The following is a 21,290-nucleotide window of genomic DNA, read 5'->3' on the forward strand; positions in this document are numbered from 1 at the left end:
CAGACAAAGACCCCATCAAAAAAGAAGAATTACAGACCAATATCCTTGATGAACATGGATGCAAAAATTCTCACCAAAATAGTAGCCAATAGGATCCAACAGTACATTAAAAAGATTATTCACCAGGACCAAGTGGGATTTATCCCTGGGCTGCAAGTTTGGTTCAACAACCACAAATCAATCAATGTGATACAATACATTAACAAAAGAAAGAACAAGAATCATATGATCCTCTCAATAGATGCAGAAAAAGCATTTGACAAAGTACAGCATCCTTTCTTGATCAAAACTCTTCAGAGTATACGGATGGAGGGTACATACCTCAATATCATAAAAGCCATCTATGAAAAACCGACAGCAGATATCATTCTCAATGGGGAAAAACTGAGAGCTTTCCCCCTAAGGTCAGGAACACGGCAGGGATGCCCACTCTCACCACTGCTATTCAACATAGTATTAGAAGTCCTAGCCACAGCAATCAGACAACAAAAAGAAATCAAAGGCATCCAAATCGGCAAAGAGGAAGTCAAACTCTCGCTCTTTGCAGATGATATGATACTGTATGTGGAAAACCCAAAAGACTCCACCCCAAAACTGCTAGAACTCATACAGGAATTCATTAAAGTGGCAGGATATAAAATCAATGCACAGAAATCAGTGGCATTCCTATACACCAACAACAAGACAGAAGAGAGACAAATCAAGGAGTCGATCCTATTTACAATTGCACCCAAAACCATAAGATACCTAGGAATGAATCTAACCGAAGAGGCAAAGTATCTGTACTCAGAAAACTATAAAATATTCATGAAAGAAACTGAAGAAGACACAAAGAAATGGAAAAACGTTCCATGCTCATGGATTGGAAGAACAAACATTGTGAAGATGTCAATGCTACCTAGAGCAATCTACACATTCAATGCAATCCCCATCAAATACCATCCACTTTTTTCAAAGAAGTGGAACAAATAATCCTAAAATTTGTATAGAATCAGAAAAGACCCCGAATAGCCAGAGGAATGTTGGACAAGAAAAGCAAAGCTGGCGGCATCACAATTCCGGACTTCCAGCTCTATTACAAAGCTGTCATCATCAAGACAGTATGGTACTGGCACAAAAACAGACACACAGATCAATGGAACAGAATAGAGAGCCCAGAAATGGACCCTCAACTCTATAGTCAACTCATCTTTGACAAAGCAGAAAAGAATGTCCAATGGAAAAAAGACAGTCTCTTCAACAAACGGTGTTGGGAAAATTGGACAGCCACATGCAGAAGGATGAAACTGGACCATTTGCTTATACCACACACAAAAATAGACTCCAAATGGTTGAAGGACCTAAACGTGAGACAGGAGTCCATCAGAATCCTAAAGGAGAACACAGGCAGCAACCTCTTCGACCTCAGCCATAGCAACTTCTTCCTAGAAACATCGCCAAAGGCAAGGGAAGCAAGGGCAAAAATGAACTATTGGGATTTCACCAAGATAAAAAGCTTTTGCACAGCAAAAGAAACAGTCCACAAAACCAAATGACAACCAACAGAATGGGAGAAAATATCTGCAAATGACATATCATATAAAGGGCTAGTATCCAAAATCTATAAAGAACTTATCAAACTCAACACCCAAAGAACAAATAATCCAATCAAGAAATGGGCAGAAGGCATGAACAGACATTTTTCCAAAGGAGACATCCATATGGCCAACAGACACATGAAAAAGGGCTCAACATCGCTCGGCATCAGGGAAATCCAAATCAAAACCTCCATGAGATACCACCTCACACCAGTCAGAATGGCTAAAATTAACAAGTCAGGAACGACAGATGTTGGCGGGGATGCGGAGAAAGGGGAACCCTCCTACACTCTTGGTGGGAATGCAAGCTGCTGCAACACTCTGGAAAACTGTACGGAGGTTCCTCAAAAAGTTGGAAATAGAGTACCATACGATCCAGCAATTGCACTACTGGTATTTACCCCAAAGATACAAATGTACGGATCCGAAGGGGTACGTGCACCCCGATGTTTATAGCAGCAATGTCCACAATAGCCAAACTGTGGAAAGAGCCAAGATGTCCATCGACAGATGAATGGATAAAGAAGAAGTGGTATATATACACAATGGAATATTGCGCAGCCATCAAAATTAATGAGATCTTGCCATTTGCAACGACAGTGGATGGAACTGGAGGGTGTTATCCTGAGTGAAATAAGTCAATCAGAGAAAGACGTATCATATGACCTCATTGATATGAGGAATTCTTAATCTCAGGAAACAAACAGGGTTGCTGGAGTGGTGGGGCGTGGGAGGGATGGGGTGGCTGGGTGGTAGACATTGGGGAGGGTATGTGCTATGGTGAGCGCTGTGAATTGTGCAAGACTGTTGAATCACAGATCTGTACCTGTGAAACAAATAATGCAATATATGTTAAGAAAAAAAAAGAACATTGCAGGAGGGGAAAATGAAGGGGAGTAAATCGGAGGGCAAGACGAACCATGAGGGACGATGGACTCTGAAAAACAAAGAGGGTTCTAGAGGGGAGGGGGTTGGGGGGATCGGTTAGCCTGGTCATGGCTATTAAAGAGGGCACGTTCTGCGTGGAGCACTGGGTGTTATGTACAAACAATGAATCATGGAACGCTACATCAAAAACTAATGAAGTAATGTATGGTGATTAACATAACAATAAAAAATTTAAAAATAAAAAAAGAAAAACAGGAATAGAGGAGAACTTCCTCTAGTTTATAAACAGCATGTACAAAAAACCTACACTCATATTACCCTCAAGCATGAAAGTATGAATGTTTTCCCCCTGATATCAGGGAAAATGCAAGCCTATCTGCTCTTACCATTCTTATTCAACACAATGCTGTAATTCTAGCTGATGCAATAAGGCAAGAAAAGGAAATAAAAGGCACATAGATCTGCAAGAAAGAAGTAGAGGGAGGAGTGAAGATGGCAGAGGAATAGGGGACTCTAATTTTGTGTGGCCCCTGAAATTCAGCTAGATCATCATCAAACCATTCTGAACACCTGTGAAATCAAATGGAGTTCTGAGAAAATATTGTTACAATTCTACAAATAGAAAAGCAACCACTTTTTGGAAGGTAGGAGGTGTGGCGACATGAATCAGAGGCAATATATTGGAAGATAAACTGTGGGAGAAGGGAGCCTCCACAAGCCAGATACTGGAAAGTGTTATAAGCAGTGGAGCACAAAATCAGAAATTTTAGAAGTTTGCCTGAAAGGTGTTCAGGGTGTGAAGTGGGGGTATCCCAGGTGGGACAGCATGGTCTCAGAATCCCCAGGGTCACAAAAAGAATGGGGGTGCCTGAGTGTGGCAGATTTCCCCAAGCACTGGAGCAGGAAAGCTGGCTGCAAATAGTGAGTCCAGGTGCTGGCTTTCTGCTCAGTGTTGCCATAAACCTCAAACCACTGCACCTCTCAGCCGGGGCCCAGCAAGAGGCAAAACCCTGGGGAGACCCCCAGCCCCTGGGAGGAGTGGTGCAGGTATGTGCCATAGGAGTCTGTAAAGTTTGGAGACTCTAAATGGGGTTGTGTCCCTGAGCTAAAATTGCTCAGTCACAGGCTGAGTGAACCCAGAGTTCAGACAGAAATCAGGGAGACAAGAGTGACTGACTGCTTTTCTGTGAGGGCCCACTAAAGAGTGGGGGGGCACAAACTTTCAGCTCTGGGACTTGAGATTGGGACACCACCATTTTCATCCCCCACATTGGCTCTGGAGCCACTTGCACTGAGCCCGGGCCCCCTGGCAACGTTGGTGCAATTCTGCACGGGCAAAGACACCAGAGAATCAGTGCAACAGGCCCCTCCCCCAGAATACCAACAGGAACTTCCAGCTAATAACCAAGTTTATTGATCAAAGAGAACTACAAAACTCCAGCTCTTGGGGAAAGCAGTATTAGCATTCATGCTTTTTTCTTATTATTCTTTAGATTCTCAGTTTTATATTTTTTTCCTTTTCAGCTATTTTCTTACCTTATCAATTCTTTTTAAGTCTTTTTTAATTCTCATTTTTACATTTACATGATATATATATTTTTCATATGTGGTTTCCTACATTGTATTCAATTTTATTTTTGTACATACATAAGTTTTTCTTTATTTCCTATTTTGGGACCAAATTTCTTCTAACAGACCAAAATACACCCAGAATCTAGTTTACTGTTCTGTTCTGTTTAACTTATGTTTGATTTTTTTTTTTTTTTTTTTGGTTTCTGTTCTCTTCTGATTTGCTTAGTGTATATTTTTCTGGTGGTGTTGCTATTTTTGTATTTTCTCTCTCTTCTGTTCTTTTCTGGAAATCATAACAAGACAGAAGAACTCACCCCAAAAGAGAAAACAAGAGGCAGTACTCACTGCCATGGATTTAATCAATATGGATGTAAGTAAGATGTCAGAACTAGAATTCAAACAACGATTAAAAAGATACTAGCTGGGCTTGAATAAAAGCATCAAAGACACTAGAGAATCCCTTACTGGAGAAATAAAACAACTAAAATCTAATCAGGTCAAAATCAAAAAGGTTATTACTGAGATGCAATCAAAAACAGGCTCTCGGTGGCTCAGTCAGTTAAGCGTCTGCCTTCTACTCAGGTTGTGATCAAGTCCTGCATCAGGCTCCCTGCTACGTGGGGAGTCTGCTTCTCCCTCTGTCTCTGCCTCTCTCTCTCTCTGTCTTTCATGAATAAATAAATAAAATCTTTTAAAAACAAAACAAAACAAAAAACAAGAGGCTCTGCTAGGATAAACAAGGCAGAAGAGAGAGTGATATAGAAGACAAATGATGGAGAATAAGGAAGCTGAGAGAAAGATAAACAACTACTAGATCACGAAGGGAGGATTTGAGAGATCAGTGATACCATAAAGCAAAACGATATTTAACATCCCACTCATAGCAATGGACAGATCATCTAAGCAGAAGGTCAACAAGGAAACAAGGGCCTTGAATGACACACTAGACCAGATGTACTTCACAGATATATTCAGAACATTCCACCCTAAAGCAACAGAATACACATTCTTCTAGAGTGTACATGGAATATTCTCCAGAATAGATCACATACTGTGTCATAAATCAGGTCTCAACCAGTACCAAAAGACTGAGATTATACCATGCATATTATCAGACCACAATTCTTTAAAACTTGAACTCAATCACAAGAGAATATTTGGGAAGAACACAAATACATGGAGGTTAAAGAGCATCCTAATAAAGAGTGAATGGGGCAACCAGAAAATTAAAAAAGAAGTTTAAAAATTTATGGAAACAAATGAAAATGGAAACATGACAGTTTAATACCTCTGGGATGCAGCAAAGGTGGGCCTAAGAGGGAAGTATTTAACAATACAAGCCTTTCTCAAGAAACAAGAAAAGTCTCAAAACACAACGTAACCTTACACCTAAGTAGCTGCAGAAAGAACAGCAAATAAAGCTTAAATCCAGCAGGAGAAAAGAAATAATAAATATTAGAGCAGAAATCAATGAAATAGAAACCAAAAGAACAGTAGAACAGATGAACAAAACTGGTTCTTTGAAAGAATTAATAAGATCAATAAACCCTTAGCCAGATTTATCAGAAAGAAAAGAGAAATGACCTAAATAAATAAAATAATAAATGAAAGAGGAGAGATCATAACTAACACCGAGGAAATACAAACAATTATAAAAACATATTATAAGCAGCTATATGCCAACAAATTAGGCAATCTTGAAGAAATGGATGCATTTCTAGAAACATGTAAACTACCAAAACTGAAACAGGAAGAAATAGAATACATGAACAGACCCATAACCAGCAAGGAAATTGAAGCAGTAATCAAAAATCTCCCAACAAACAACAGCCCAGGGCCAGATGGCCTCCAGGGAAATTCTACCAAACATTTAAGGAAGAATTAATACCTATTCTTCTGAAGCTGTTTCAAAAAAATAGAAATGGAGGAAAAACTTCCAAACTCATTCTATGAGGCTAGCATTACCCTGATCCCAAAAGTAGATAAAGATCCCATCAAAAAGGAGAATTACAGATCAATATCCCTGATGAACATGGATGCCAAAATTCTCACCAAGATACTAGCCAATAGGATCCAACAGTCCATTAAAAGGATTATTCACCATGACCAAGTGGGATTTATTCCTGGACTGCAAGGGTGGTTCAACATTTGCAAATCAATTAAGGTAATACACCACATTAATAAAAGAAAGGACAAGAACCATATAATCCTCTCAATAGATGCAGTAAAAGCATTTGACAAAATATAGAATCCTTTTCTGATTAAAACTCTAGGGTTAGAAGGAACATACTGCAAGCCATATAAAAAAAGCCCACAGCAAATATCATTCTCAGTGGGGAAAAACTGAGGGCTTTTCCCCTAAGGTCAGGAACACAGCAGGGATGTCCACTCTCACACTGTTGTTCAATATAGTACTAGAAGTCCTAACCTCAGCAATCACACAAGGAAAAGAAATGAAAGGCATCCAGATCAGCAAAGAAGAAATCAAACTTTCACTCTTCGCAGATGACATGATATTCCATGTGGAAAACCCAAAAGAGTCTACCCCAAAATTGCTAGAACTCATACAGGAATTCAGCAAAGTCACAGGATATAAAATCAATGCACAGAAATCAGTTGCATTTCTATACACTAACAATGAGACAGAAGAAAGAGAAATTAATGAATCGATCCCATTTACAAATGCATCAAAAACCTAGGAAAAAACCTAACTAAGGAGGTAAAGGATCTGTACTCTAAAAACTACAGACCACTTATGAAAGAGATTGAGGAAGACACAAAGAAATGGAAAAACTTTCCATGCTCATGGATTAGATGAACAAATATTGCTAAAATGTCTATGCTACCTAGAGCAATCTACACATTTAATGAAATCCCTATCAAAATACCATCAACATTTTTCACAGAGCTGGAACAAATAATCCTAAAATTTGTATGGAATCAGAAAAGATCCCGAATAGCCAGAGGAATATTGAAAAAGAAAACTAAAGCTGGTGGCATCACAATTCTCGACTTCAAGCTGTATTGCAAAGCTGTAATCATCAAGACAGTATGGTACTGTCACAAAAACAGATGACACATAGATCAGTGGAACAGAATAGAGAACCCAGAAATGGACGCTCAACACTATGGTCAACTAATCTTCGACAAAGCAGGAAAGAATATCCAGTGGAAAAAAGACAGTCTCTTCAACAAATGATGGGAAAATTGGACAGCCACATGCAGAAGAATGAGACTGGACCATTTTCTTACACCACACACAAAAATAAACTCAAAATGGATGAAAGACCTCAATGTGAGACAGGAACCCATCAAAATCCTAGAGGAGAACAGAGGCAGCAACCTCTTTGACCTCAGCTGCAGCAACTTTTTGCTAGGCACATCTTCAAAGGCAAGGGAAAGAAAAGCAAAAATGAACTATTGGGACTTCATCAAGATAAAATCTTTTGCACAGCAAAGGGAACAGTTGACAAAACCAAAAGACAACCAAAAGAATGGGAGAAGATATTTTATCAGATAAAGGGCTAGTATCCAAAATCTATGAAGAACTTATCAAACTCAACACCCATAAGAACCAGAAAATCCAGTCAAGAAATGGGTAGAAGACATGAACAGACATTTCTCCAAAGAAGACATACAAATGGCCAATAGACACATGAAAAAATGCTCAACATCATTCAGCATCAGGGAAGTACAAATCAAAACCATAGCACCTCACACCTGTCAGAATGGCTGAAATTAACAAGTCAGGAAATGACAGATGTTGGTGAGGATATAGAGAAAGGGAAACCCTCTAACACTGCTGGTGGGAATGCAAACTGGTACAGCAACTCTGGAAAACAGTATGGAGGTTCCTCAAAAAGTAAAAAATAGAGCTACCCTATGACCCAGCAATTGCACTACTGGGTATTTACCCAAAGGATACAAACATAGTGATCCCAAGGGGCACCTACAACCCAATGTTTATAGCAACCATGTCCACAATAGCCAAACTATGGAAAGAGTCCAGATGTCCATCGACAGATGAATGGATAAAGATGTGGTACATATATACAATGGAGTATTACTCAGCCATCACAAAAAAAAAAAGAAGAAATTTTACCATTTGTAATGACGTGGATGGAACTAGACGGTATTATGTTAAGCAAAATAAGTCAGTCAGAGAAAGACATTTATCATATGATTTCACTCATATGTGGAATTTAAGAAACGAAACAGGATCATAGGGGAAGGGAGGGAAAAATAGGACAAAATCAGAGAAGGAGACAAACCATAAGAGACTTTTAACTATAGAAAACAAACTGAGCGTTGCTGGAAGGGAGGTAGGTGGGGGAATAGGGTAACTGGGTGATGGGCATTAAGGAGGGTATGTGACGTAATGAGTACCGGGTGTTATACGCAACTGATGAATCACTGAGCTCTACCTCTGAAACTAATAATATGCTATATGTTAATAAATGAATTTATTTTATTTTTTTAAAGATTTTATTTATTTGACAGAGAGAGACACAGTGAGAGAGGGAATACAAGCAGGGGGAGTAGGAGAGGGAGAAGCAGTCTTCCCGCTGAGCAGGGAGCCCGATGCGGGGCTCGATCCCAGGACCCTGGGATCATGACCTGAGCTGAAGGCAGACGTTTAACGACTGAGCCACCCAGGTGACCCAATAAATGAATTTAAATTCAAAAATTAAATTGGTAAAAAAATGAAAGAAGTAAAACTGTCCCTATTTGCAGATTATGTGATTATCTACATAGAAAATCCCAAGTAACCAACAACAACCAAAAACTCACAGAACCAAAAAGAGACCAATAAATTCCTCATTTTGTTTAAGTGAATCTAAATTGGGTTTCTGCCACATGTAACTGGAAGAGTCATCTTTATTAATTTACCCATCAAATATTTATTGAATGCCTAAAATTTGCCAGTAACTGTTCTAGACAATAATGATGCATCAGCAAACAAAACAAAGTTCTTACTCTTAAGGGTGGTGGTAAGAGATGTAAAAAGTTAAAACAGATTAAAGAGAAAAATTGAGGGGTGCTATTTTAGAAAATGCAGTAAGGGAAGACCTCTTTGATAGGATACCTCATAAAATGGGGATTTAGCCAAGTGGGTATCTAAGGAGGAGTGTTCCAGGCAGTGGAAAAAATCCAACACTGGAACACGCATAGTATGTTCAAGAAAAAGCAAGGGTGCTGATGTGGTTGCAGAAGAGTAAGGGAAAGAGGAGCAGGTGGTGAGCCAGAGAGGACCCTGTGCCAGATCATGCAGTTCCTTGTAGTCCATGTAAAAACTTGAAATTTTACCTGGAGTGAACTAGGAAGCACTGAAGAATTTGAGCAAAGGAGCGACCTGAGAGTGTTTATGTTTAGTCCTGACCAGTTCAACAGATAAACACAGCAACTGGCTCTCTGAGATCTAGAGCAACCCAAACCTGCCACTTCTTTCTTTTCTATTTCAAAACCCTTCTATGTCCTCTTCCATCCTTTGTTCTTTCTTCCTTCTGAGAGAAAACTTCCTCTACCCCTTCACAGGACCAACCTCCAGCAAATCCATGGGCACTTTCCTTCCTGTGAATAAATTACTTTCCCAACCTCCTCCCCCACCCCCACTCCCCACCTGCAGCAAAAGCTTGCAGTGTGTTTAAATCATTAACTATATATTGGAGGGTGGCAGGAGATTGTGTAAACTTTCAGCGTAAACTTAGCCCAGAACTCCTGCTCCTCCCTCTGGAATGTCTCCACCAATCCAAGAAAGGCCCTCTGGGTGTGCCTTCTTCCAATTGTCAGACTACTACTTCTCCCTCTTCTTTTGTCTACGGCCAGGACTAACGCAGAAGTGAGAGTTCAAGTTTGAGGGCAGCTCTTCTAGGAAACTGGTCTGCCATCACCTCCGGCTGTGTCGAAATCTGTCACTTTAGTGAGTACTACCTTATCTGTCTCCTATGTAAGATTTGCTGGTCTGGCATGCGCAGTTTTGAGCAAAAATAACAAACAAGCGACCAAAACCAACAGATCAAAAATGCTCTCATGGAAGTCTTGGGCAACCAAAGTGTTTCTATCAGAATTTCTCAGCTGTTGTGTAATTCTATCTAGTAAGTGGCCAGGAGTATGTACACACAAAAAGCTGTAAACATAGCAACTAAGTTTTTCATTTTAAGTCTTTTGGTACCATGTAATTTTTTAAAAAACTATGTGCATGTGTTAACTTGGTAAAATGTCTTGGGAAAAAATTTAATTGGGTCCAAGGAGCAGCTGAGTTTTGCTCAGTAGCAGACTGGAATCCATCTTCTGCATCATCTGAAAAGTATGCATACTATGTCTAGGGAAATTTCGGGGAACATATACATGAAAATCCAAGGAAATAATCCTGGGGTAGCCTCTCTCCATGAAATGGTCAAGAGAAGCTCCAAAAATTCTGTATAGAAGTTTAGTGTAGGGTCTTGTTAGGGCTGGGGAGAATAGTAGGGGCTTCACCTTGCTTTGAGGCTATATATGCTAAGCCAATGCTATTACTTGGATTACTTGGTGGGAGAGACACTTACGGAGATGTAAGGAGGCTAAAACCTCCTCTGTACTGCTGTTATATGGATGTAGAGGTTGCATTTCAGATGAGACCTTAAATACTTTCAAGCCCAGCTGAACAGCGTGGTTCTTTCTTTCTTAGAAGAGTTTTCTGTGTCTCAGTACAAACATCTGGACTCATATCTCAGCTCTTTCACCTACAAAGAATATTGGAAACCTGGGAAATAGATGTTGGGAAGTGCTAAGATAATTGAAAAAATTTTTGTTGAGGAGAAGGCAATCTTATTATCTCTGATCAGGAGGATGCTGATATTTTCTTTTTGGTAGAACAGAATGGTTAGGCTCATTTTAAGCTCCAAATGACTGTGTATAGTTGAAGGATTCTAAATGTGGTGGAGGAAGTTTCAAAATTTCATCTTAACTGCACAATAATGGAAACAATTCAAATGACATCAATAGGGGACTGGCTTAAGAAATTATGGTGCACTTGTTCACTGGAATGCCATGCAGCTCTTTAAAAAGAAAACGTAAAACAAAAACAAAACAAAATGAGAAAGATCCTCATGTGTTGACATGGACGGACCTTCAAGAATTTGTTGTAAAAAAAGTTTTTTTAAATGGGGAGAATAGTGTGTATTCTAGGCTACCTGTTGTGTCAAAGTGGTGGAGAAATAAGAATCTATAGTCATTTGCTTAAATACATAGAAAGAAATCCTGAAAAGAGATATAGAAGTCATCATAGTTCCTGGAGGGAGTAGGTTGGGATGAAACTGGGCAGCTGTGAGATGGGGGTAGGAGGGGGCAGATTTTTTTTTTTTAGAGAGGGTGGAGAGGCAGATAGAGAGGGAGAGAGAGAATCTTAAGCAGTCTCCATGCCCCGCGTGGAGCCTGACGCAGGGCCGGACCTCACAACCCTGAGATCATGACTTGAGCCAAAATCAAGAGTCAGGCTCTTAACAGACTGAGCCACCCCAGGCGGGGCAGGGGGGGCAGTTTTTCACTGTAATTTTTATGGTTTTGGAACCATTTGAAGACATTCTCTAAAAAATTAAAAATAGAAAAGTTACAACACTAAAAACATAGTTTTAAGTACTATTTAACTTCTTCCTTCAGTTGAAGGAAACCTGATGCTAATTCTATAGGGGAGATAACTCCCAAATGTGTGGGCTGTAACTTGCCAGCAAACGACAGAGAAGGGTGGTTCCCTCTCTACTCCACCCCCACTGCCAAACAAGACAACAGTGAGGGGCAGTACTTTACTAATCCTGAACCCTTAGAAAAGTCTTGTCTGGGGAACCCTTCACCTCAATTTTCCTGTATTTTAATGTTTCATATCATCCAGTTCTGAGCTATTATCAATATAGATCAGCACTGTCCACAAGAATGTTCTGCAATGATAGAAATGTTCTGTGTCTGCAGTTACCTATATGCAGTGGCTACTAGTCACATGTGGCTGTTAAGCCCTTGAAATGCAGCTAGTATGACTAAGAACTTATTTTTAAGTAGTATTTGAATTAATTTAAATTTAAATAGCCATATTTGAAGAGTGCAGGTAGTCATATCAATCTGCTTAAGCAACAGAGGCACTTCTCAGGTCTACTATAACTCTGAGCTATTGAAATAAACCATATACAAAGTTCTTCCTTCTGAAAACATCATTTATTCATTCAACAAATAAGCACATACTGTGGGCCAAACACTATGTTATTTCCCAGGGATAGTACCATGAACATAACAGACAAAACACCCACCCTCACAAAGCCTACATTCTAGCACCAGAGATCAGCAAACTACAGCCCATGAGTTAAATCCAGCCCTCTATCTGTTTTATACAGGCTGCAAACCAAGAATGGTTTTTATTTTACATTTTCGAATATTTGAAAAAAGTCGAAAGAGGAATACTAATTCATGACATATGAAAATTACATGAGGGGCGCCTCGGTGACATAGTCATTTGAGCATCCAACTCTTGGTTTCGGTTCAGATCATGATCTCAGGGTCATGAGATGAAGCCCTGTGTCATGCTTCACCCTCAGTGTGGAGTATGCTTGAGATTCTCTCTCTTCTTCTTTCTCTGGCCCTCCCCCCTGTGCACTCTCTCTCTCAAATAAATAAATCTTTAAAAAAAAAAGGAAAATTACATGAAATGCAAGTTTCAGTATCCATAAATAGGTTTTGTTTGGAACACAGCCATGCCCATTTAATCATGTATTGTCTGTCAATGGCTGCTATCTCAACCAGAGTTGAGGTAAGCAGTTGCCACAGAGACCATATGGTCCACAAAGCCATATTTATTATCTGGACCTTTACAGAAAAAGTTTGCCGACCTCTATTCCAGTGGGTGGGTAGTAATATGCAAGACACCATGATAAGCACTTTGCCTGCATTATCTCATCTAATCTTTGGGACAACTCTCTGATAGAGGTTCTATTAGTCACTACGTTGGTAAAATGGGAAACTAGGGTCTGAGAATGTGCATTTCTAACCAGCTTCCAGGTGATGCTGACCTGCTGTCTCACAGATCCCCACCTCTGGATCAGTGATTCTCAACCTTGATTACACATTAGCATCCTCTGAGGAAATTTTAAAAAATATGATGCCCTGGCCCCACCCCCAGAGATTCTGATTTAATTGGTCTAAGCCCCAGGCATTGGTATTTTTTTTTTAAGATTTTATTTATTTATTTGAGAGAGAGAGAATGAGAGATAGAGAGCACGAGAGGGAAGAGGGTCAGAGGGAGAAGCAGACTCCCTGCTGAGCAGGGAGCCCGATGCGGGACTCGATCCCGGGACTCCAGGATCATGACCTGAGCCGAAGGCAGTCGCTTAACCAACTGAGCCACCCAGGCTCCCAGGCATTGGTATTTTTTTAAAAAGCTTTCCTAGTGATCCAAATATACAGCCAGGGTTGGGAATCACTGCTCTACTGAATCCTATTGAACTTTAGTAAAGAGAACATTGAAATGGGAATCCAAAGACATGAGTTCTAGTTCTTATCCTGACATGACCTATTGAAGCGAGTTGCTTCCCCTCTCTGGGGCTCCATTTTTTTTGCAGGTGACAAATGAGGAGCTCAAACCAGATGATCTCAAAGAGCCCAAGCTCAGTGACTTGTCAGGTCTTCACATAAAAAGGTGGGACGGTCAGAAGAAGTACCCAGATCTCCCAGTGCATTGGGTACAGCAAGATGATGCCCAAACACCAGGCCAGTTTAGGATAAAACTTATAGGTGACATCCATTATTTGGCAATGCATCAATATAGAAACTCTTCTACATAGCCACGCTGCCTTACGTACCACACAGTTAGAGTTGCAGTTAAAAATGATTTAATGATAGGGCATCTGGGTGGCTCAGTTGGTTAAGCGTCCCACTCTTGATTGCAGCTTAGGTCATGATCTCAGGGTTGTGAGATCCAGCCCCGCATTAGGTTCCATGTGTGGAGCTTGCTTAAGATTCTCTCTCTCCCTTTTCTTCTGTCCCTCCCCACTCCCTCTATAAAAAAATGATTTAATGATTGTGAGAGTAGTATTTCATTGTAGGAAATTTGGAAATTACAGAAAGTATGAAGAAGAGAACCCTATAATCTCTAGAACCATGTTTTTAACAACCTTGTTTATGAGATCTCAGCCAAGTAAATGACATCATGATCAAATGATTTCCCACAGAAGCAGGGATGGCTAGGTGGCCTGGAGGGTCCTCCCCCACAAAAATCCCAAAGGTTAAAGCCCTATTACGACATCTCTGGTAAATGCAGCTCCAAGTCTGGACTAGAAGGTTGTGTGGGCTCCTATTGGGAGCATGGGAACTACAGCCTATAAATGAAATGATTTTTGACAGTTCTTTCATGCCTAATTGGTACTAGGTTACTCTATTACTTCACTTATGGATTACCCACTGTGGAAAGTTCTCCTTAACATGTCTGTACAACTTTTGAAATGCAGATGAAAGATATTAGATATCTTTGCTTTCACTGAGAGTAACTGGGTGACCCAGACCATTACTTCTTTAGAAATGCATATGGGAAACAATAGCATATGGTACATAGTCAGGAAAATGGGCTAGGACCAGACAGTTCTAGGTTCAAATCCAACCGATGCCTTTGTTGTGTACTGAATGTTTAGTGTCTCCCTCCAAATTCATATGTTGAAACCCTAACCCCCAAAGTGTGATGGTATTTAGAGGTGGGGTCTTTGGGAGGTAATTAGGTTTAGATGAGGTCATAAAGGTGAGACCCCAATGATGGGATTAGTATCCTAACAGAAGAGGAAGAGAAACCAGGGCTCTCACTCTCTCTATCACGTGAGGACATAAAGAGAACGTGGTCATCTGCAAGTCAGGAACAGAGCCCATACCGGGGAACTGAATTGGCTAGCACTTGATCTTGGACTTCCCAGCCTCTGGAACTGTGAGAAATAAAGGTCTGTTGTTTAAGCCATCCTGTTTATAGTATTTTGCTATGGTTGCCAGAGTTCACTAAGACAGCCTCTTATTAGTCATTTTTTCTTTCTGTAAACAGATGATAATATCCACTTCACAGAGTTACTCTGAAGATTTAGTGATAATTTGTATGTAAGTAAAGCACTGAGTACAGTGTTCAAAACATATTGAGTGCTCAGAGAATGGCACTTGTATGATGATTATAAATAATAATAATAAAACTTAGCTACTTTGGGGTATGGCTACCTTTAGGACAGAGACAAATGCATGTCCTTTTGCTTATCTTTTAGATGGATTGGTTTCTGTGGAAATCCTGAGGGTTAACACATCCAGCAAGACTGATGCTAGCTCTTTTCACCATGGAGACATTACTTCGTGCCAAGTGTTTTCGGCACCTAGCAATCCCTGGTTCTGTGAGAGTACTGTATAAAGATTATAGAACAGTGCTCCCTCAGAATTTTTCCAACTATGAATCCATGAAACAGGAATTCAAACTGGAGATTCCAGAGTATTTCAACTTTGCTAAAGATGTCCTGGACCAATGGACCAATATGGAAAAGGTATGGAGCAAGGGCCAGTCCAACTACAGTTTCTCAGATGGAAGTGATTTTGCCCCCAGGGCAAATGTCTGCAAACAATTTTGGCCAGGGATGCTGCTATGTATCCTCTAATATACAGGACAGTCCCCCATAGCAAAGAATTATCTGGCTCAACATGTTAATGGTTCCATAGTTGAGAAAGCCTGGGTTATAAAAATGTATGATTATAGATTAACTTCTTAAAAAAAAACACAAAAAGTAGTAGTATGAAGGTCAGAAATGGTCAGAAATGGTAGGGAATGAGGCATAGATATAGCATTGAGAGAACATAAAGGGATGTAAGAATTCTAACTTTTTGGAAAGAAAAACAATCAGGCTAAATGAGAAATGACATGGCTCCCAACAGCTAGAAATTAAAGACCCCAGAGTTATTTCCAAATATCCCAAGTGTGTCCTAACTAACCAAATATCCCATGTGTGTGACCTGTGAATTTTCTTCTGAAAACATATTCCACTGGGTCAGTTAAAATAGAATTAAGCTGTGTAATGACCTTTAAATCATCTGGTTTGTCTTTCTTCAGGCTGGGAAGAGACCGTCCAATCCAGCCTTCTGGTGGATAAATGGAAATGGAGAAGAAGTGAAATGGAGTTTTGAGGAACTGGGATCTTTGTCTAGGAAATTTGCCAATATACTTACAGAAGCCTGTTCCCTGCAAAGAGGAGATCGAGTAATTGTGATTCTGCCCAAGATCCCAGAATGGTGGCTTGCAAATGTGGCCTGTTTGCGAACAGGTTGGTAGTGTTTGCAATCTGATTACATTTAAAGTAGGCTGAATGGGAGATCTTCCAAAACATCTAAGTAATCATGAGACATTTATTTGGGCAAATTATTTGAGGAACTGTACACAATATAGTATTATTCTCAGGACCTTAGAAATGTATTGGAAACACACCATATCTTTTGACCTAAACTATGAGTTGGGTTTTTCATAATGAAATAGGTTTATTAACCAAATGCCAATCAACAATTGAATACCCTCATACCTACCACTGTTCTCTTCCTATAGACCCATGGTCATCTGAAACTCAATTCAGCCACAAACTCAAAGTTCTTGTTTCATGCCTTTATTTCTCTCATGGTTTTTATTGCCATTCATCTGGTGCCCAAAGCAAGCAGCTGCTACTCCTCCTTCCAAATCAGTCCCTACATCTTGTAAATTTGACTTCCTACATGTCCCCAGAGTCCCTCTTCTTCTCTAATCCCATTGCCATTGCCTTACTTCACGTTTACCACCTCCTGAATGGATTTGCCCAAAAGTCTCCCTAATTCTGATCCTCTACGTGTGCCCACACCTTACCCCAATCCAATTCATCCTCCATAGCTAGTGTTCTTTCTAGAACATTTTATCCTGTCAATATGTTGCTTGACATTATTTAATAACTCTCCACTGCCTACCAGGTAAAATTTGAACTCTTTAGATGTGTCATGGAAGGTCTGAGCTATCCTCCCTTCATTGTTTTCATACTCTCTGCTCCAGCTATATCAAGTGATTTCCTATAAGGTTCATAACCTTTCTCATTTCCTGGATTTTGTACACATTATTTTCTGTGCTTGGAAAGCCTTTCCCTCACATCTAACCACCTGGACAACTTCTATTAGATTTTCAGGTCTCAACTCTAATGTCACTTCTCAGGCAACCCACCCTGATGTCCCAATTCAGGTGCATTCTTTTTTGACCTCCCCTAGAACACATGTATGTATTTATATTTTAACCTGTACTATATTGCCTGAGTATATTATTTGTTATAAATTTGTCATTTCCCTAGGACTATGTATGTCCCTAAAAGCCAATGACTATGAGATAGCCATGTCTGTACCTCCAATTATTGGCATATAGTAAATGCTCAGTAAAATATTTGTTGAATTAATTAATATCCCCACTGTTGTAATAAATCATTATATTGAGTAAACATTCTTAATTCATAATTACTTGCATTTGAGAGTTACATGTTCTCATATCATATGTACCTATAAATTGTACACTGGAGTAGCAGAGCCCACTTTTACAGAGTTTTTTTAGACTAATAGAATAGAATTTTAGAATAGTAGCTTTCATGAATTCTGCTTAAGCTCACTGTCTTAGTAAAGGGGCAACATGTTGGACTGCCAGGACCAGAAATCCATTCATATTAGTTCAATAAGGAAGGAGAATTGTTGAATGTCTACTGGACATTCTACAGGAATCTACAGGGGAAAAAAAGTGCAGTGGCTTCTTTCTCTATTTCTTTTGCTCTGAAGCCATAGGGCCTCTTGTCTCTGTCTCCCTTAAGCATCTGTTCCTTTGACTTCTGTTTTCTGCTAACACATGATTTCTTTGCTCTCCTTCATTTTGGCTGACATGTGGCTTGGTTTGCTACACAGATGCCTTAGGTCCTAACTGTATGTCCCAGGCCACTCAGTCTCTTAAGTCAAATACTTGAGGCAGAATCTAACTGGCATGGCTTGGGTTGGGCCAGTCAGATGTGGTCAGAGGCAGGTTCATCTGATACAAACATGGTTATTGGGGCTGCTGAAAGGAAGGCAGATTCTCTTAGAAGGGAGAATGAGCAGGGGAGAGTAAATGGTAAGTCTAATATACTAACAATGCTGAAAATAAGCATTATTTACCACCTAGAGGGTGGGTGGATGGGCTAGGCTTTCAAATCTCGTTGCCAAATTAAATTATGGAAGTTATTTCTTTTGTCCACCAAACAAACTTCTGGAAAAACTTTGTCTTCTCATGTAGCTCTGTTAATAGGGAGAGAAGGGGCTACTAGCACCAGAGTCCTTTGACCCTTCATGCAAATGTATATATTGGTAATATCATTTTGCTCACCCTATATCATCAACACAGTAATGAGAGGCCTCCCCCAAGATTTACACTTGATATTAGCCAACAGGCTGAGAAGCGATGTCCTCCCCCAAGATTTAAAGTAACATTTTGCTCCCTGCCAAGAAACTATGTAATGCTTCCCTAAATGATTAATTTGGACAGGAAGTAGTTTTAATAGGTAAGACTGATCACTATTAATAGGTTCTTTTAAAGATAGGATATGAATAATAGCAGAAATTCATTATCGAAGGGTGATGTGTTTAAATAAAGTGCTTCTACTAGGTATGAAATGCTAGCAGTGGGCTTGTTCTTATAGAGTGCCTTTAAATTATAGAAAACTGTTAGGCCATGGTAGGCTAATTACTTATCCCCAGATGGAACATCTCTAAGGAATAACCTTAGAGTTAAAGACTCATAAACATTGCTGCACTGCCTGATTAGAAAAGAAAGATATTGTGAAGAACTTTGTGTTTGGGTCCTGGTTGTCTGTTTCATTAAGAACTCCACTGGAGGGGGTTGTCCTTCCCCAAATGGAAAGACAAGCCAGTGTCAAGAGTCCAGGAATGACCAGGTATGTATTCTTCAATCTTCCTTTCCTGCTGTGATGCTGGGAAGAGCAAACACCATTGTGAAGTACATACCTTCCAGCCTTTAGGGTCTTTAGGGTCTGGACTTAAGAGTAGTAGAGACCGAGATATAGATATGGATGCATGTAACTATAGATACAGATATATATTCTTAAAAGTCCATTAATCCTTTGAGAAAATAATAGCTAAAATTTATTCAGCAGTCTTTACACATTTTAACTCATTTACTCCTCATTAATCTTATAGAATCCCCATTATACAGATGCAGAACCTGAGACTCATGGAGGTGAAGTGGCTTGTCCAAGGCCACTTATAAGACTGTTTGGCTCCAGGACAGACTCTTACCCATTATACTACAGTGTAATTTACAGCAGAGAGAAGTAGAAGCCCAGAAAAGATGAATGCCTTAATCCTTCCCTTTGGAAAGAAATCATAAAACATTTATGTGGGTTTTAAAAGGTGCTGGACTGAAGTGGTTAAGTGTACAGCTCTGGGGTCAGGCTACAGAGTTCAGTTACCGTACTGCCACTTTCTACTCCAGTGATATTTGGCAAATCATTCATAGATTTTGAACATAGATTCACATTTTATGTTTTGGGTTTTTTCGGTAGGGATTAAATAAGTTAAGACATGTAAAACACTTAGAATGGCATCTGGCATTTAGCCAATAAATATTGGATAATATTACTCTTCAATCAAAACTCTCTTTATAAAATGAAAAAAAAAACAAACCTGTCTTCAAGCTGAATGTTATGAATGGTCTTCAGATAGAAGAAAATTATTTAGCATTTAACATGCTTTCACGTTAGGTCAATAGGGTCACAGATATTGAGATGCCTTGAAAGGCAAAAGCAGAATAATGAAAGGAAGACAAATAGATACCTAGACTGGTAAACTGGATGGTAAACTCATTCTGAGACATAGAAAGTAAAATCCTTCCTTCTATACATTGTTTCTTTTCTGCTCCTTTAGGGACAGTTTTAATTCCAGGAACCACTCAGCTAACCCAGAAAGACATTCTCTACAGACTACAGTCTTCGAAAGCAAAGTGCATTATTACCAATGAAGTTTTAGCCCCAGCAGTAGATGCCGTTGCATCTAAATGTGAAAATCTGCACTCCAAGCTAATTGTGTCTCAGAAACCCAAAGACGGGTGGAGAAACCTCAAGGAGATGATGAAGTGAGTAGCCATAACTGCTGTAGAGCAGCTTCTCAAAAAGAAAGGCAACACTGAAAAGATATTCAACCCACAGGTGCTCAGAAAAATGAAAATTAAAACAAGGCAAAGGGAGCAACTGGTGATTATTGCTGTGCTAATCATCTGCAAAGCTCTGAGGCAGGAAGGAGCTTGGAGTGGTTTTTGAATGTTTGGATCTTGACTGAAACAGGCCCTGAGATAGAGATTAGTTGTGTAAGAAGTTTATTAAGGATTTGTCTTGGGGTCATACCCTATGAAAGAAGGGGAAGGATGTGGGATTGGGCAAAAGAAGAAATTCGTCTGCCATGCCCTCCCAGAAAAACCTTCAGCTAATCCACTGGGACGTCTGGGGCTTAGAGAGTCCTTCAAAGTTGTTCCCAGATCAAGCAAAAGGTCCTGGCCTTTATATACCCTCACTGATCAGTAACTGAGTGTAGGCTTTCCCTAGAAGGAGGGGTGACCTTGAGCGAGGCAGCTCTCTTGCAGCCAAAGCAATCTCTAAATAGGGCTCCCAGCACCTGTGGGGAGTAAGTCCTTTGTTCCTGCAGCAGGATCTAGGAGGTGCATTCACAACACCAACCACAGAGCTGTTATATCCCAGAGAAACTGATCATAATCAATTCTTATGTGAGGACTATATCATTTCCTTGCAGATAGCAACACTTCAGGTTATAAATAAGAACACTTAATGTTTTTTTTTAAAGATTTTATTTATTTGAGAGAGACAGATAGAGAGCATGAGAGGGGGGAGGGTCAGAGGGAGAAGCAGACTCCCCGTTGAGCAGGGACCCCGATGTGGGACTCAATCCCGGGACTCCAGGATCATGACCTGAGCCGAAGGCAGTCGCTTAACCAACTGAGCCACCCAGGCACCCCAAGAACACTTAATGTTAATGGATGCTATTAGAAAACTAAGTTACGCTGATGTTCAGTCCCAGCTATGGAATGCTTCCAGGGGTCACTTAGCACTCTTGCCAGGTATTTGTTCTATCTTAGCTCTAGGTTGGCAGCCAGTCCCCTCTCTAGAATGAGCTTCCCACCTTTACGCAAGGATTTGGAAGCACGTTTGCAACTATTGACTCATTCCTACCTCT

At 40.0% G+C, this 21,290-nt stretch overlaps 1 protein-coding gene across 1 annotated transcript in view; it reads left to right on the plus strand.

Annotated features, from left to right (window-relative positions):
• Positions 1–21,290, plus strand: part of ACSM3 (acyl-CoA synthetase medium chain family member 3) — a 48,004-nt gene that overhangs the window by 12,276 nt on the left and 14,438 nt on the right. Inside the window, exons 2-5 of the mRNA XM_027612158.1 lie at positions 9,864–9,957; positions 15,290–15,559; positions 16,120–16,330; positions 19,971–20,178. Of these exons, the coding sequence (XP_027467959.1) occupies positions 15,341–15,559; positions 16,120–16,330; positions 19,971–20,178 (638 nt within the window). The 5' untranslated portion in view covers positions 9,864–9,957; positions 15,290–15,340. The remainder of the gene's footprint in view (positions 1–9,863; positions 9,958–15,289; positions 15,560–16,119; positions 16,331–19,970; positions 20,179–21,290) is intronic.

This window comes from Zalophus californianus, chromosome 10 (assembly GCF_009762305.2).
Source record: "Zalophus californianus isolate mZalCal1 chromosome 10, mZalCal1.pri.v2, whole genome shotgun sequence".
In the NCBI taxonomy this organism is placed as follows: Eukaryota; Metazoa; Chordata; class Mammalia; order Carnivora; family Otariidae; genus Zalophus; species Zalophus californianus.